General features: G+C 37.7%; 1 protein-coding gene across 1 annotated transcript in view; it reads left to right on the top strand.

Annotated features, from left to right (window-relative positions):
- LOC131046252 (sulfate transporter 4.1, chloroplastic) overlaps positions 1-15162 on the top strand; it is a 230444-nt gene that overhangs the window by 78433 nt on the left and 136849 nt on the right. Inside the window, exons 9-11 of the mRNA XM_057979938.2 lie at positions 7202-7262; positions 7376-7503; positions 7675-7716. Coding sequence (XP_057835921.1) covers positions 7202-7262; positions 7376-7503; positions 7675-7716 — 231 coding nt within the window. The remainder of the gene's footprint in view (positions 1-7201; positions 7263-7375; positions 7504-7674; positions 7717-15162) is intronic.

Genomic DNA, 15162 nt, shown 5'->3' with positions numbered 1-15162 from the left:
AATTTCCCTGAAGAATAGATCGGCTATTTGGTAGGCTTTGTATTTTGTGGAGACTGCGAGGAAATGGGCATACTTCGTGAGTCTGTCTACCACCACAAAAATGCTATCCTTTCCTTGTGTCCTTGGCAACTTTGTTATGAAATCCATAGAAATGCTCTCCCACTTTTGATTGGGAATAGGTAATGGTTGAAGCAAACAAGCTGGGTGGATGAGTTCGGTTTTATTGCGTTGACAGGTTAGGCACTCTTGTACATATTTTTGGACATCTCTTTTTTGGTCTTTCCATGCATACTTTTCCCTATTGTGTTTATAAGTTTTATAGTATCCTTGATGTCCTGCCAGGGGGTTATCATGGAATTCTTTTAGGATTTTGCTTTTGAATTTGGTCTGAGGGGTCAAGTATACCCTTCCCTTGTACAAGATGAGATCTCCCCTAACTATAAAATCTTCATTGGGAGGGTTTCCCTTCAAAATTTCCTTTGCTTGTGGATCTTGGTCATATTCATTAAGGATTTCTTCCTTCCAGTCCTTTGAGATGCTGGTAAGGGTATTGAGGTGGGCTCTTCGGGATAATGCATCTGCTGCCCCATTATTTACCCCTTTTACATATTCTATATCAAACTCGTAGGCTTGTATTTTGCTCACCCATTTTTGTTGCCTATCATTAAGATCTTTTTGGCTCAAGAAGAAGCGTAGGCTGTTATGATCGGTTTTCACACTAAACTTCCCACAGACATGGTATTGGCGAAATTTGGCCAGGCGTGCATTATGGCTAGCATTTCTTTGTCATAAATAGAGTAGTGTCTTTCTGCTTCGGTAAGTTTACGGCTCTCAAAGGCTAGGGGGTGTTTCTTTTGCATGAGGATTGCCCCAATTCCCTCCCCGGATGCATGACATTGTAGTTCGAGAGGTATAGAGAAGTCAGGAATGGTCAATATTGGACATGAGCTCATGGTTATTTTAAGTTGTTCAAAAGCCTGTTGGGCTTGATCATTCCATGTGAAAGCCCCTTTCTTAGTTAGATCAGTAAGGGGTGCTGCGGTCTTGGAGAACCCTTTTACAAAACGTCTACAGTAGCTGCATAGTCCCACAAATCCCCTTAATTGTGTTAAGGTTCTAGGGGTGGGCCATTCCTTGATGGCCCTGATCTTTTCTTCATCAACACTTACTTCAGCCTCACTAATTTTGTGTCCTAGGTAGATGGTTTCTTCCATCCCAAATTCGCACTTGAAGACTTTGGCATATAATGATTCAGACTCAAGAATGTTTAATACCTCCTCAATGTGCTGGAGATGTTCTTCCCATGTCTTGCTGTAAATAAGTATATCATCAAAGAATATTAGATGAAATTTCCTCAATTGTTGCCTGAACGTATGATTCATGCATGACTGGAAAGTGGCTGGGGCGTTTGTGAGACCAAATGGTAGGACCAAAAACTCGAAATGCCCATAGTGACATTTGAATGCCGTTTTGGGAATATCCTCTTCCCTCATTCTAATCTGATGGTATCCTGACCTTAGATTAATTTTAGAGAAATATCTTGCTCTGTGAAGTTCATCCATTAATTTGTCAATTCTCGGAATGGGGTATCTGTTTTTTATAGTCTTTTTATTCAGGGCCTGGTAATCTATGCACATTTTTCATCGTCCCGTCTTTCTTCTTGACCTATACCATTGATGAAGCAAAGGGGCTGCTGCTTGGTTGGATGTGTCCCATTTCTAATAAGTCTTTTATGGTTTTTTCAATCTCCTCTTTGAATTTGTGGGGGTGGCAGTAAGGAGTGGTAATGACAGGTTTTGCTCCTTCTAATTCAATGGAGTGTTCAAATCCCCTTTTTGGGGGTAAGCCCGGGGGAATGTCTTCGAAGACTTTTTTGTGTCTCCTAAGGATGGGTTGTATATCACTATGAACGATTTGACCTTCGGTTAGAGATTTATCCAAGACCATACATTGGCCGACCCACTCTCCTTGATTGTGCCTAAGGATTTTTTCCATTTTATTACATGATACTATCTTTGGAGAGCCATCGGGAATTCCTTTTAATGTTATCTCTCTCCCTTCATGTTGGAAGCATATCTCCCGATTCGGACTGTCCATGGTGAACCGACCCATTGAGTTTATCCATGGCATCCCCAAAATAATGTTGTTCTCTACGTTCACCACAAAGAAGTTCCTCTTAATTGTATGTCCCCCCAGGGTGACTTCCAATTGAGGTATAATTTTAGTGCACCTGTCTATGACTCCGTTGCCCATGATCACTTCAAATCCTCCAAACTCTTGAGTTTTTAACCTTCTCTTTGCTGCTAAGTGTTTGCTAATGAAATCATGTGAGGCTCCTGTGTCTACCAAAGCGATTACTTTTTGTCCTTTGATTATCCCTTTGAGTTTGAAGCATCTATTCTCACTTCCTTGAGTGATGACTGCCAAGGTACTTGACTCGTTGCTTTCAAACCTGGCCCTTTTATAGGGTCTTTCCTCATCCCGTATTTCTTCTGTGTTATTTAATTGTCCTCTTTTACATTCATGGCCCTTCCCCCATGGGGCCTTGCATTTGAAACATAACCCTTTCTCCACGAGTTCCTCTCTCTCCTTACATCGGTGATTCAAACTCCAAGGTTTTTTGCAAAAGTGGCAGGGCCTCTCCCGGTGGTCCCTCTGGGGTCCCTCATTCCTATGTGGTGTTTTGGCTGAGATGTTCTTGGGGGTACTAAATTCGACCATCCTAGTTTTCTTAATGGCCTCTACTAAATTCTGTGGTTCCAAGGGTTTTACAAATTTTTTAATAGAGTCTTTCAAGCCTTCTAAAAACATGTAAGTAAGCCTTCTCTGGGATAGGTCCGGGACCATTACTGATAGGTTTTGGAATTGGTCAATATAGTCTTCAATGGTTCCTGATTGCTTAAGGTGGGTTAACTCTTGGAAGTACCATTTTGAGTCTTTCTGGTCAAACCGGCTGATGAGTTTTTGGGTAAACTCATTATAGGTGGAGATATTTTTGTGGCCTAGGGTAATGAGTCCGTTATGCCACCAATTATGGGCAGCTCCGGTTAAATGGAGTATGGCAATTTTAATAGCATCTCCTTCGGTCATGGCGCTGTATGAAAGGTATGTATCTAGTTTTTGGACCCAAGCTTGGGCGATATCCTTTCCTGACCCATCAAAGCATGGTAGGGACATTTTGTTAACTTTAGCTTTGAGGTCTTTACCCATAGGCTTCCTTCTTCTACCTTCATTAGTCTTGGACTCACAAAAGTCCCTGAATGAAACCACCCTCTGAACTTCCGGCTCTAATCTAGCATAAATTTGGGCAATTTCTTCCACCCCAAGTGTCGCTTGCTCCTCTTCATCTCCCAAATGTTCTTCTCCAGGAAGAAATTTGAGAATTGTTTGTCTAGAACTTTGAGGAGATTGTTCGTTATCAGCGTGATTAGAGTGTGTCTCTCTTCTAGGGTTTGGAATATCTCTATTGTTGCTATTTGTATTTTGGAGGATTAATTGGCTCATTCTTTCGAATTTCTCATTGGTTTGCTCCATGAAAGTCTGAAGTTGTTTGGCTAATTGATCGGCCATTGCTTTCGTGCCTTTCTTTCTCTGATATGTGATCATAAACTAAGACTCCTTTTCACAGGTTGGCAGGATTATGCTTTGATACCACTATAATGTCCCTACTAGTTAGAGATCACTGTCCTGCAAAACAGACTGTTAGAATGCAACAAATATATATATATAATCTAATTTGCAATTAAACTTCAATTACTTAATTAACACTAATCTCAATTCTTATTTAATAAAAAGGATACGAGTGCAACACTGGGACATGTCCTTAGGCGGTTGTAATGCTCGCCTTCTTGGAACCCATCTTGATTCCAAGCCATACCAGGAAATCGATGGATAATTCGATTCCTGTCTTGGATGTAACATCTTACATCCAAGCCTACCAAGGAAGAGCATCATATATGATCAATTCCTTACATTGGATGATACATCTTATCATCCAAGTCTACCAGAGAGGACCAACCAAATCTGTCTCTTCTTGGGTGAGCTTTTGACACCCAAGCCTGAACATATATGCATATGAATACTCAGTACATACTGCCTACCAGGGATTATCATAATCCCTAAATTAGGCTAAGGGATTTTCCTCCCAATAGCCTCCATCATATAGCCACATTATCCATATAACATTCTACATTTTATTACCATTTTTCAATCCATAATTTTTGCCTACATTTACATATTCCTTAATTCTCATTATTTGATCCTATATACATATAAATATTCTACATACATACAACATTATAATCATGCTATAATTCTGTAATAGACAACATTATAATAATAATATAATTTTGTAAAACGAGATTGGAGACATACTCCGTATGACAGATCTACCAAAAGAATACGAGTATATATATGTGTTTGTGTGGCACACACGTCCACACACATATACGTACCTGTAGCGTCAATGCTAACCTCTTACTACTGGCTCTGCTGACGCAGCTGCAATTCCCTTTCCTTCCTCTCCGTCGTGCGTCTCCCTTTGCGCTGTAATTCCTTCCTTATACCCCGTGGAGGGGAAGGGTTGCGACCACCGTCCCACCACTTCTCGCGGGGGGGGGGGGTAACCGTGATGTGCTTCCCTTATATTATATCGCAGTTCATAATTAACTATTAGTTTTTATAACGTCTTATTTCCATTAACATTATTTATTTAATAATACTTTTCTTCATTATTTAATATATTAAATACATTAACATTTTAATCATTTATTTATATTAACCTTTATTTAATAAATTAACAATATTTAATGATTTATTTCCTCTTTTAGTATATTAACATTATTTAATAAATTTACATCAGGTGATACAGTAGGGGTTATCACAAACTCTCACAACTTGCCCAATTCTAACCATTGAAATGCATATAATTCATAAATTCTCTACATCTAGGGTTGGGAACATTAGACCAAATAGTTTATTTCTTCATTATGCTCCCAAATATAAACTATTCTTAAAATAGAACTCCTATGTTACTATTACTCTCAACAAATTTATTGCATAGAGATAGTGACATGATAGGCTTGAGCAAGCCAACTCATACTAAGCCCAAGGGCGGACTTTGAACCTCTTGGCCTTGGTGGCAGAACATTGGCATCCATCCAAGGTGGGCTACTCAGTAGGGTGCTAGCCTTATTCCCCTATACGTTCCTTATCCCTTATAAGTAATAACTTATCATGGTAGGAATGGCATGGGGATTGTAGTGGGATTTTCGGCTTGTCCAATCTAAGCCCAGGAGCGGGACTTTGACCATCTTGGCTGTGGTGGCAAAACTTTGGCATCCATCCAAGGTGTCCTACTTAGATGTCAACCTTAACCCTCTTACCTACATGTCTTCTCCTTCCTACATGATGATGCATCTCTAAGTTATTATTCATCATTGCAAGTTGGAAAAGACATCATAGTGGGGTCTCAGCTTTGCCCAATCTAAGCACAAGAGCGGGACTTGGACCCTCTTAGCCTTGGTGGCAGAACTTTGGCATCCATCCAAGGTGTTCTACTTAGATGGAAACCTTAAACCCTCTTACCTACAACTCATCCCTTCCTCCACAAGGATGCATTTCTTAAAGAGAAACCGTACATGGTTATTTGCTAAAGATGTATATTTTACATAACGAATGATGCATATTGTAGATATATTAAACACAATTTAACATGTTTGATTATCAAATTATAAGTCTAGGGAAGTTGATTTTAATAAGACATGAGTGTCTCTACTACTGAAATGATATATATAGCTGAAATCCATCATAGTGCTATAGAATCATCTATTATTTAATATTAACAGCTATGCTGTTATGATAGGAGTAGAATTAAAGGCTTAGACTACCATGATAATGATACAGTAATAATAATAGTGCATTTCTAATTGCAATAGTATTCCTAAGATGTTAGATCTTTTATAATGCCACAACCTCTTCCATGTGTACTATGATTCGACTGCTGTGAATCAGTAATGCAGATTGTTGATATCTTATGTACCCGATATTTAATATTACCTTTAATATGATTTCAATTACAATTGCAAATAGCATTAGTGCAGAGAAGCGTACCCATCAGTTGTCACAATTAATGATGTCTTACTATCCTTTTGCTGATATGCAGACTGCTTATCTCTGTTTCTTTCCTATTACTAGAAGCAACCCTTCGATCCTTATGTAAGAGTGAAATTGCTTGATGATTGAGAGAATGATTGACTACTATTTCTTCTAATGTTCGATATGAATGCTGAGAGTAGACTTGGTTCTTTTCTTGTCTTCCTTGTTCGATTTGGATATTTTCTTATTATTTTATTACTGTCTTTGTTTCTGATGCATATATATACTATTGTTGTGTAGTCACCGATTGTTGCATTATTTAATTTTTTGTCCCTTATGCTGTTCTTAATATATTATTATTGCTGCTTATTGCTTGCTGCCCTTACGATTTATCTCTGCTTATGTCTGCTGTTGCCTCCTAGAATATTTTGTTCCATTTCTTTATATCTCTCAATGTGAGGGACACCTCTTCATCATGTATGCTCTTGGGCAAGAAGCACACCCTTTCACCATTAGCATCCTTTGAAAGAGTGCAACTCTTATTTATTTCTGCCCTTTGAAAGGGACACAACCTTTCACAATCAGATCTGCACTTCTTATTTAAATTAGATCTGCACTTATTTAAATCAGATCTGCACTTCTGGTTGTAGATTCAAGTTGTTGTTTCAAATGAAGTTCTCTTCTCCCTTTTATACCTAATGTTTGAGGGAGTCGCAACTTTTCATTTCATGCCTTTTAACCATTGATTAAACTTAACTAAATTTTAATTATTTTAATTTTTTACTCGTTTATATTTTAATTTTATTATTATTATTTATTATTAGATCCCATTTCAAAATGAGGACATTACATTCTCTTAGATAGCTATCCCACTCTAGCATTAATTAAAACAGAGAAGCCATTAGGTTAGATATTGTAAGACCAATTCTTCCAATTGATAATTCAATTGTAGTAGTGGAAAATCAACATTTATTTTACTTTGTGAATGGTTATTTTCAGGCATTGATGGTCCATTTGTTTGTGTAAAGTTTCCCTAAATGAAATCCAAAGGTTAGCAGTATTTCTTTTCAAGAGTTAATGTGTGGATTGTTGAAATTCTGAGCAGCTATTTGGGCTTGGTGTAGCTAATGTTTGTGGATCCTTCTTTTCCTCATATCCTACCACTGGTAAGGACAATTGAATAATGCATGAACAGCAGAAGAATAGTAACTTGTTTCAGCTACCCATGCTAAATGGTGAAGTAGATGAGTAACTGACAAGTACTCTACGATGTTTGCAGGATCATTTTCTCGATCAGCTGTGAATCATGAAAGTGGTGCTAAAACGGGTTTATCAGGATTTATTATGGGAGTCATAGTTGTATGTGCTCTTGTATTTTTGACACCACTGTTTAGAGATATACCTCAGGTGCATTGTTGCCCATACTGAATCAACATAGTAGTTATATAAGTGGTTTTCATAGTTTGCTATTGTGATAGGTTTACATTTATTTGTATGTTTAATATGCTTGTTATGTTTGTTTTCAAAATATTGAAAAATATTTTAAATACTGAAGTCGATGCATACTTTTTGTGGCAGTGCACTCTGGCAGCAATTGTGATATCAGCTGTGATGGGTCTGGTATGCAGCTTTCTGTCTTGTGAATTTTCCATTGGTTCCTTTTGCAATGCAATTAAAGACATACCTGTAATTTCAGATTTCTATTAATAATGGCACCATTTTTGAAAGTAAGGTTAACCAGCTAGAGCATGGTTGAGGGAAGATTTAAGTATATATATATATATATATATAGAAAGAAGCAAGTTAATAATAGAACTTAAGGGTGTTCAACATCATTTCTTTTGAAAGTAACACAACATGTTTATGTGTTGGTCAACATGTTGTCCTCATTTTTGTTTCCAAAATGAAGGACCACTACATGAAATTTTTGTGAAAAAATGAAAATTTTTACTCTATGGCACGCTTCCTGAGGCAGAATTTCGACTAATCCTTGGACTGACTTAATCCTTAGTCCATCCTCGAACTACGTTTCGAATTTCGTCGAATTCTGGGTTCGTTTGCTATGTCTTTCCTTCAATTTCGGGTTTTAAAACCCTGACTGCAGGTGGAGAATTTTCTTCAAACTGCAAGTTTTAATCATATTCATTGTTTTGGTCTTTGTAGGGAATTTTTGGCTTATTACATGTGCACTTTTATTCAAGGATAAATACTTGTAATTTATTTTAAATTTCCCTTTTATTGTTTTTATCTTTTTTATTGTTTTTAGTTTTGTTTAGTTAAAATAGGGATTTTTTGGCTAAATTACAAGTAAACTTGCAGTTTGGTCTAAAAACCCCTACTTTAATGGTTTTTACATGTAACAGGGATTTTAAATCCCCATTACATATGTGCAAGCAAGTATAACTTGTTCTAGGGATTTTATTTCCCTTTTACAAGTATTTAAAACTTGCATTTCTCTCCAAAAAACCCGATTTTGCCTTGCAAGTGCATTTTTGACAATTTTAAACTTGCAGTTTGGTCTAAAAAGCCCGATTTTGCCTAGTAAGTGAAAAAGTGCAATTTTAAACTTGTTATATGTCCCAAAAACCCAAATTTGGCCTTGTAAGTGAAAAAGTGAAAATTAGAACTGTCATATGTTCTAAAAAACCTGATTTTCACATACTTATGCATTTCAAACTTGTCTTTTTCTCCCAAAAACCCGATTTGCAAGAAAATCGTTTTTGTTGAACTTTTCAAGGCAAATTTTGTGGAAGATTTGTTGGAGGAGGAAGGCGTTTTGGTTTCTATCCTATTTTCATGCATTCTTGGACACTTTTCACGCCACATGGAGGTTGTTTTTGCTGGTTTTTAGCTTCATAACAGCAACACGTTTATCCAAAAACCCACGTTTTTAACCCTTTGGGATGCCACGAATCTTCAAGGAGATGAATCGTTTTGGCTAGGAGTACCAAGGCGTTGAGGGTTAAGAAGTATTCAAGCATTTTCTATGCCATTTTACACTTGTTTGCTGTCACGTTTTTCCACTTAAAACGTTTTTTCCAAAACGTGGCAAGGGTTTAGTGTTGCGGTTTGTTCTCTATTTATTGGATATTCTTTTCCATTCCAAGTTTGTTGCATTTTTGGAGAAGCATTTTCAGTTTTAAGAAAGGTATGTTCTCTTTCCTTTCTTTCCTTCATTTTGTTATTTTCTTGTTTTCTTAGTTTTCTTTCTTAGTTGCATTTTTGGAATGTGTTGTTCTTCCCCCAAAAATCGGTTTTTGTGAGAGAAATCTTCCCTTTGGTATGCAATTTTTGAATTGCATTGTTCTTCCCATATTTCCCTCTTTATTTGTATTCGGATTTTAAAATCCCGATTACAAGTTCGCTGGAAATTCTTATTCTTCCCTTACGGTTAAGGATTGTAACATTTTTGGTTAAAATTCCAAGTTGAAAAGTGTGAAATACCCCTGCATTTTAAATTCGGGTTTTAAAAACCGGATTACACGTTGAAGAGTTCTTCCCATTTTCATGAAAATGACATTCCCGGATTTTCCCATTTCTATCCATTCACGTTTCCCATATCCGTACTTGCCATCTCTGTCATTTTTCGCAAGTCAAATTCTTATTTTCCATCCATTTCTCCATTTGCAAATTTACAAGTGTACTTGCATTCAGGTTTTAAAACCCCGATTGCGTGTATGTTCTTTCCAACTTGTATACTTGCAAAAATTTCCCCAAGATCCGAAAATGGTCAAAGTCAAGATTTTCCCATTTCCATGTATTTAACCTCTTCCTCTCACAAAATTGTGAAGTTCTAGAATCGAAGTGTTACCCATTTGGAGAAGGAAGAATGATATTTGTAGCTGACTATGATGTTGCCATAACTCTTTTAAGTCTTCATCACAACATTCCAGGTTCACAATCAATGTCAGATTTGTTGGCATCTCCAGCTCCAAAGAAGATGAAATATAAATATGACAAATATCAGAATGAGGTAGCACCTTCCCAGGTTTCTTCTCCTTTGGATCGCATTAGAGACACAGAGATAGGGCACGTTGATATGTCAGAATTCGTCAAGAGGGTAGAAGATCCATAGGATAATAACTTACAGTGGCTGTTGGACAGCCATATCCATCATGCATCTTCTTTCCCAGTGGCTGCCCTAGAACCTGAGTTCGTTCTTACCTGTGCCCATCATTTTGACAAAGAGTCAAGAGTCATAAAAAATGATGATGGCAAAGCTATAATCCGTCTTGATGCAGATATGATCGAGAAGGTCTTCAGAATACCTCTTGCACCTGTTTATATGGAAATCTCCAAAGAAAGTGCAGCAGAGTATTATGTGAAGAGGGAAAAAGATTGTGAGCGACACATCAATAGGTGGATCCAAGAGCCACGAGCCTCCTTCTCAAGTTGGGCGAAGTTGTACTGTTGCGATTTCAAATGGGAGATAGGAGACACTATCACTCTTCTTAGCAGGATGATGGGCCTTGAGCATTCCAATGTCTTTGAGCCATGGATGTACCAGTTCATCATGTTCATAAGGCAGTCTCATCACATTTCATGGGGAGAAGTCATCAATGATGCTTTGTGCGAACAACTTGCAGCAATTCCTACCACCATGACCTTCTTTATGAATTCATATTTGGTATACTTGGCAGCATCACTTAGACACTTTCCAGGTCTTTCTACCAAGGGTGATCGCTCACTTATATCAGTTTGGGAGTATTATGACCAGTTGTCGTTGAGACCCAGCAGACTGCATTTCAGAAGGGTCCAAGATGCATTCTTCGGTTATTTCATGTGTCAGTTTGACAAAACTCTCAAGAACAAGAGAGTATCAGATGAGGCATGGGCAAGGGTGTGCGAGTATGGATGTTTGTTTCTGCAGTTTCCCACCTTCACCTATATGAGGATCGGATGCTATGGTGGTCAGTCATATATGCTTCCCAGATACCCAACTGATAAGCCCATTCTTATGGAGTTGGGAAGATAGATCATGGCTGTTCACATTTTTCAGTCTGCTAGACACAAGGTTGGAATGGGGATCTCTACCACAAATCCATTGAAAATTGGTCAGTATTCCCTGGTCACATCTGTGAAAGCTAAGGCCATGGAGACTGAACTGCAGGAAATCAAGCTCAAAAGGTATAAACCTAGAGCTGATTTTGATTATAGGGGTATGAAGGAGAAGATCAAGAAATCCTTTGTGCATGTGCATCGCATTGAGGACATCTGGGTAGATCTCCGCACAGAAGCTGAAGTTCTGAAGATGGATTATTGCAGGCTCATTGTTGAGCAAATTGTTGATTTGAACTTGGTGAATATCCCACAAGGGATGATTGATGATGGGTACATACTTGATCCTGAATACATTTCACGGAGGGTTGAGGAAGCCTCACTTCCTTTGATCCAATGGTCGCACAAAGAGTGCATATCCATCCTTGACAGATTTCAGCCTATCTTGGCCAACACCAATGCATGGCTGAAAAGTAATGTTGTTAGACTTATAAAAATCAAGGTTGGTAAAGAAGATGATTCTATGGGGCCTCTTGGACGTAAGTCTGAGATTTGGGTTGACAACAAGGAGGGTGCATCATCTTCGGGCACAAGGATCAAGTTGGAGTCAATCGTGCAGTAGTGCTTCCTCCTAAGGAGATGATGGTTCGTGGGAAGGAAAAATCACGATTCCATGTTTAGGTGATCGATCTGGATAATCCAGAAGAGGGGCAACAATCTGATGATGCTCCTAAGTCTCTAGTTTCAGACTCGCCTCATGAGATCATTCCTCCAGTTTCCATTGAGACGCCTCTTTCTCCTCCTGATTTGCTTGTGGATGAGTCTCCTCAGAATGCTATTCCCTTTTCAGCATACGAGCCATCTCCTGATCCTCAACAAGAGAGTGTGTTGGAAGTTCCTGAGGATATTCCTACTCGTATCCAGTTATTAGAAATTGATACTTCCACTTCTGGTTTTGAAGAATTCATGAGGCAATCTTCATGCCCATTGGTAACTGAGCAAACCGTGGTCGCTATCCAAACAGATATTCCTCCCAGGATAACCACGGTGATTCAAACAGAAACTGATTCTCCTTTGCCTACGGCTGCTACTGGAGGGGAGTTGATGGCTTTGCCTCCATGGCTTAGTTCTCTTACCTCGAAAAGGAAGAAGCAAGAGATCTCACCTGATGCCTTTGATTACCAGCAACTGAAACAATTCAGATCCAAAGTTGCTAAGAAGGCCAAGACTATCTCCAAAGTAACTATCGACAGCAACAAGATGAAGGTAGCTGAAATTATGGAACCTATTGCGGATAAGCCACTTGAAGAAATGTCAGCTGCCGATTATAAGGTTACAAGGATAGAGTTGGGAAAACAGACGTATGAGGTCATTAAACCTGATGCTCAGTTTTTTGTTATTCCGCTGGTGCAAAGGTGTGATGAACTTCTAGCAAAGAAAGACAAGTTAGAACGTGAAAACCGATAACTTATGGCAGCCATTCATAAAATTACAAAACCTGTTGCTGAAGGGAGTAACTCCATAGGTTCTTCTGGTTCCCAAGAATCAATTCGTGGAGTGGAAAGGGCTGCTCTAAAGGTACAAGCACTGGATTCCTGGGTTGATCAACTTCATGATCTATGTGCACAGGTAATGAAAGACATTTTTCAGATGATGTCTAAGTTGGAGACTTTTGAGGAGAAATTGGATCAGACTTCTAATACTTTCAAAAAGAATCTAGAAAGTGTTGAAGAAAGTTTGACAATTTGGCGTACCATGCCCCAACAACAACTGAGTGTTCTACAAGAGCACACCATCATCTCTTCTAGGGTCATGTACTTGGAATTTGAAGAACTCCTGGAAAACAAGACCCTTGTTCTTAAATCCCTCATTGAGGAGATCGGTGATGCAAAGAGATTCTGGGGTGAAGTTTTCCGAGATGTTGTCTCACATTGTGAAAGGGCCTCTTGCAACATAGTAAGTTAGGATGGAGAGCTGATTCCAGAAGAAGAAGTTCTTGCTGATTTACAAATGAGAATTCGTAATGAATGGAGGAGCGAACAATTCACGGCCGCTTCAATTCAGACATTGATGAAACACCAAGCCTTTCTGCATGAAATCCAGTCTATCCTGGATAAAAACAATTCTGCGCTCCTCCGCTGTCACTATACTATTGTGAAGACAATGGTTGTTGCCAAGAACACCCATGAACCGAATCCCGAGGAACTACAAACGAGCATCCAAAAATTTCAAGGATTTGTGTCTTCACAAAATTCAACTTAAGTGTTTTACAACACTTAGTTGAATTTTCCCTCTTTTGTAATCTTTAGTTGTAATTTTGTTGTGACAAGTTACATGTAAAAGTATTTTTTGTAAAAAGCAAGTTACACATTACTTGCACTTTTGTAATGTAATGTCCCCACTTTGAAATAAAATTCAATAATAAATGATAATAATAAAATAAAAATATAAAATAAAATTATTAAATATAATTAAATATGATTAATTAAAAATTAATTAAGTTAATGAAAAGTCAAAAGAAATGAAAGGAAAGGTTGTGACTCCATCAACAATGAGATATAAAAGGGAGAAGAGAACCTCATTTGAGAGGGGGAATAATTTGGAAATGAGAAGTGCAGATCTGATTTAAATGATAAGTGCAGATCTGATTATGAGAGGTTGTGTCCCTTTCAAAGGGCAGAAATAATGAAGAGTTGCACTCTATCAAAGGGAATGGTGAAAGGGTGTGTCTCTTGCCAAAGGGCATACATGATGAAGAGGTGTGACCTCTCCCTCACATTGAGAGATATAAAGGAAAGGAATCAAAAGCATCTAGTAAGAGCACCATGGATCAAATCAGATCAGAACTGTTATTAAGTTACAGGCAGTAACATCCTTGTTCTTGGTGGTATGCATGGGGATGTGTTTAATAAGTATCCTTAATATTAAATATATGAAGCCCAATGATGTTCTTATGCAGAATTAATAGTAATACTAATATGGACTGCAATATGTATGATAGTCATACTTAATTTCATATACGTATTCATAATACATAAGAAATATATATACTTATAGTCTAAATCATGTTATTACTTTCCGTCCCAAGATAGGGTGGCGATCAGCACCAATAAGCCTTGAGGGTATAGACCCAAGATAGGTAAGGGCTTGGATCTGTAAACTTTGAGGGAACTTATTGTAGTTGGTCTATAAGCGCTTTGGTAACATATGTAAACCCTTCTCCCTTAAAACTGAAGTAGTAGCAGGGTTTGATATCTATATTAAGAACTATGAATAATGAAATTAATCAGCTAATGAGGAAAATAGACAAGCACTTGTTAATAACTTATTGAAGAAAATCTATCAATTTTAGTATATTTAAATAGATCAGGTAGGGGACATTACATGTAATTACATGTAAGGCAACTACAAGTTGTGTCCAATTAGGACTGTAGTTGGAATAAGTCTTAGTTAGTTATTGAAGTCTTAGTTAGTTATTGAATGAATCTTGGTGGTTGAAAGAATCTCTCAAGTTAGTTAGGATCCTCCCACTTTTTTATCAAGGCTTCTCTTCTATAAATACTTAAGGGGTCTATTGTAATATTTATCTTTTGGAAAGCAAGCAAAAACTCTGCCAAATTTACAGCAAGAAGTCTTTGAGCTTATGTATGTGAATTGAAAGTTTTTGAAGAATAATAAAGAAGGATTACTCAAGTTTTGAGTCTTTGAGCTACATGTTTGAGTTTGAATCTTTTTATTTCTTCCATGCAAAGTGTTTCTAAAGGAGCTTAGTCTAATCTGATTTGAAGTCTTTGAGCTGCAAGTAGAGAAGATTAATTAAAATAGGAAAATCTCTAGAAGGAGCAGCAAGTCTTTGAGCTTGCATCTATTCTTGAGGAAAAATTATTGTTTGATAAGAAATAGCAGCAAGTCTTTGAGCTTGCATTAGTTCTTGTCTTTGTGTTGAAAGAATAGATTATTCCAGTCTTTGAGCTGTTATCTTTTATTCATTGTAAAATTTAGTATAGCAAAGGGTAGATAGGATTTCACATAATCAAGTCTTTGAGCTTGATATTGCTGTCCCGTCCC

The sequence above is a fragment of the Cryptomeria japonica genome, chromosome 11 (genome assembly GCF_030272615.1).
Source record: "Cryptomeria japonica chromosome 11, Sugi_1.0, whole genome shotgun sequence".
In the NCBI taxonomy this organism is placed as follows: domain Eukaryota; kingdom Viridiplantae; phylum Streptophyta; class Pinopsida; order Cupressales; family Cupressaceae; genus Cryptomeria; species Cryptomeria japonica.
Note: the sequence above shows the minus strand (reverse complement) of the source record. Positions and strands in the feature narration are given on the sequence as shown.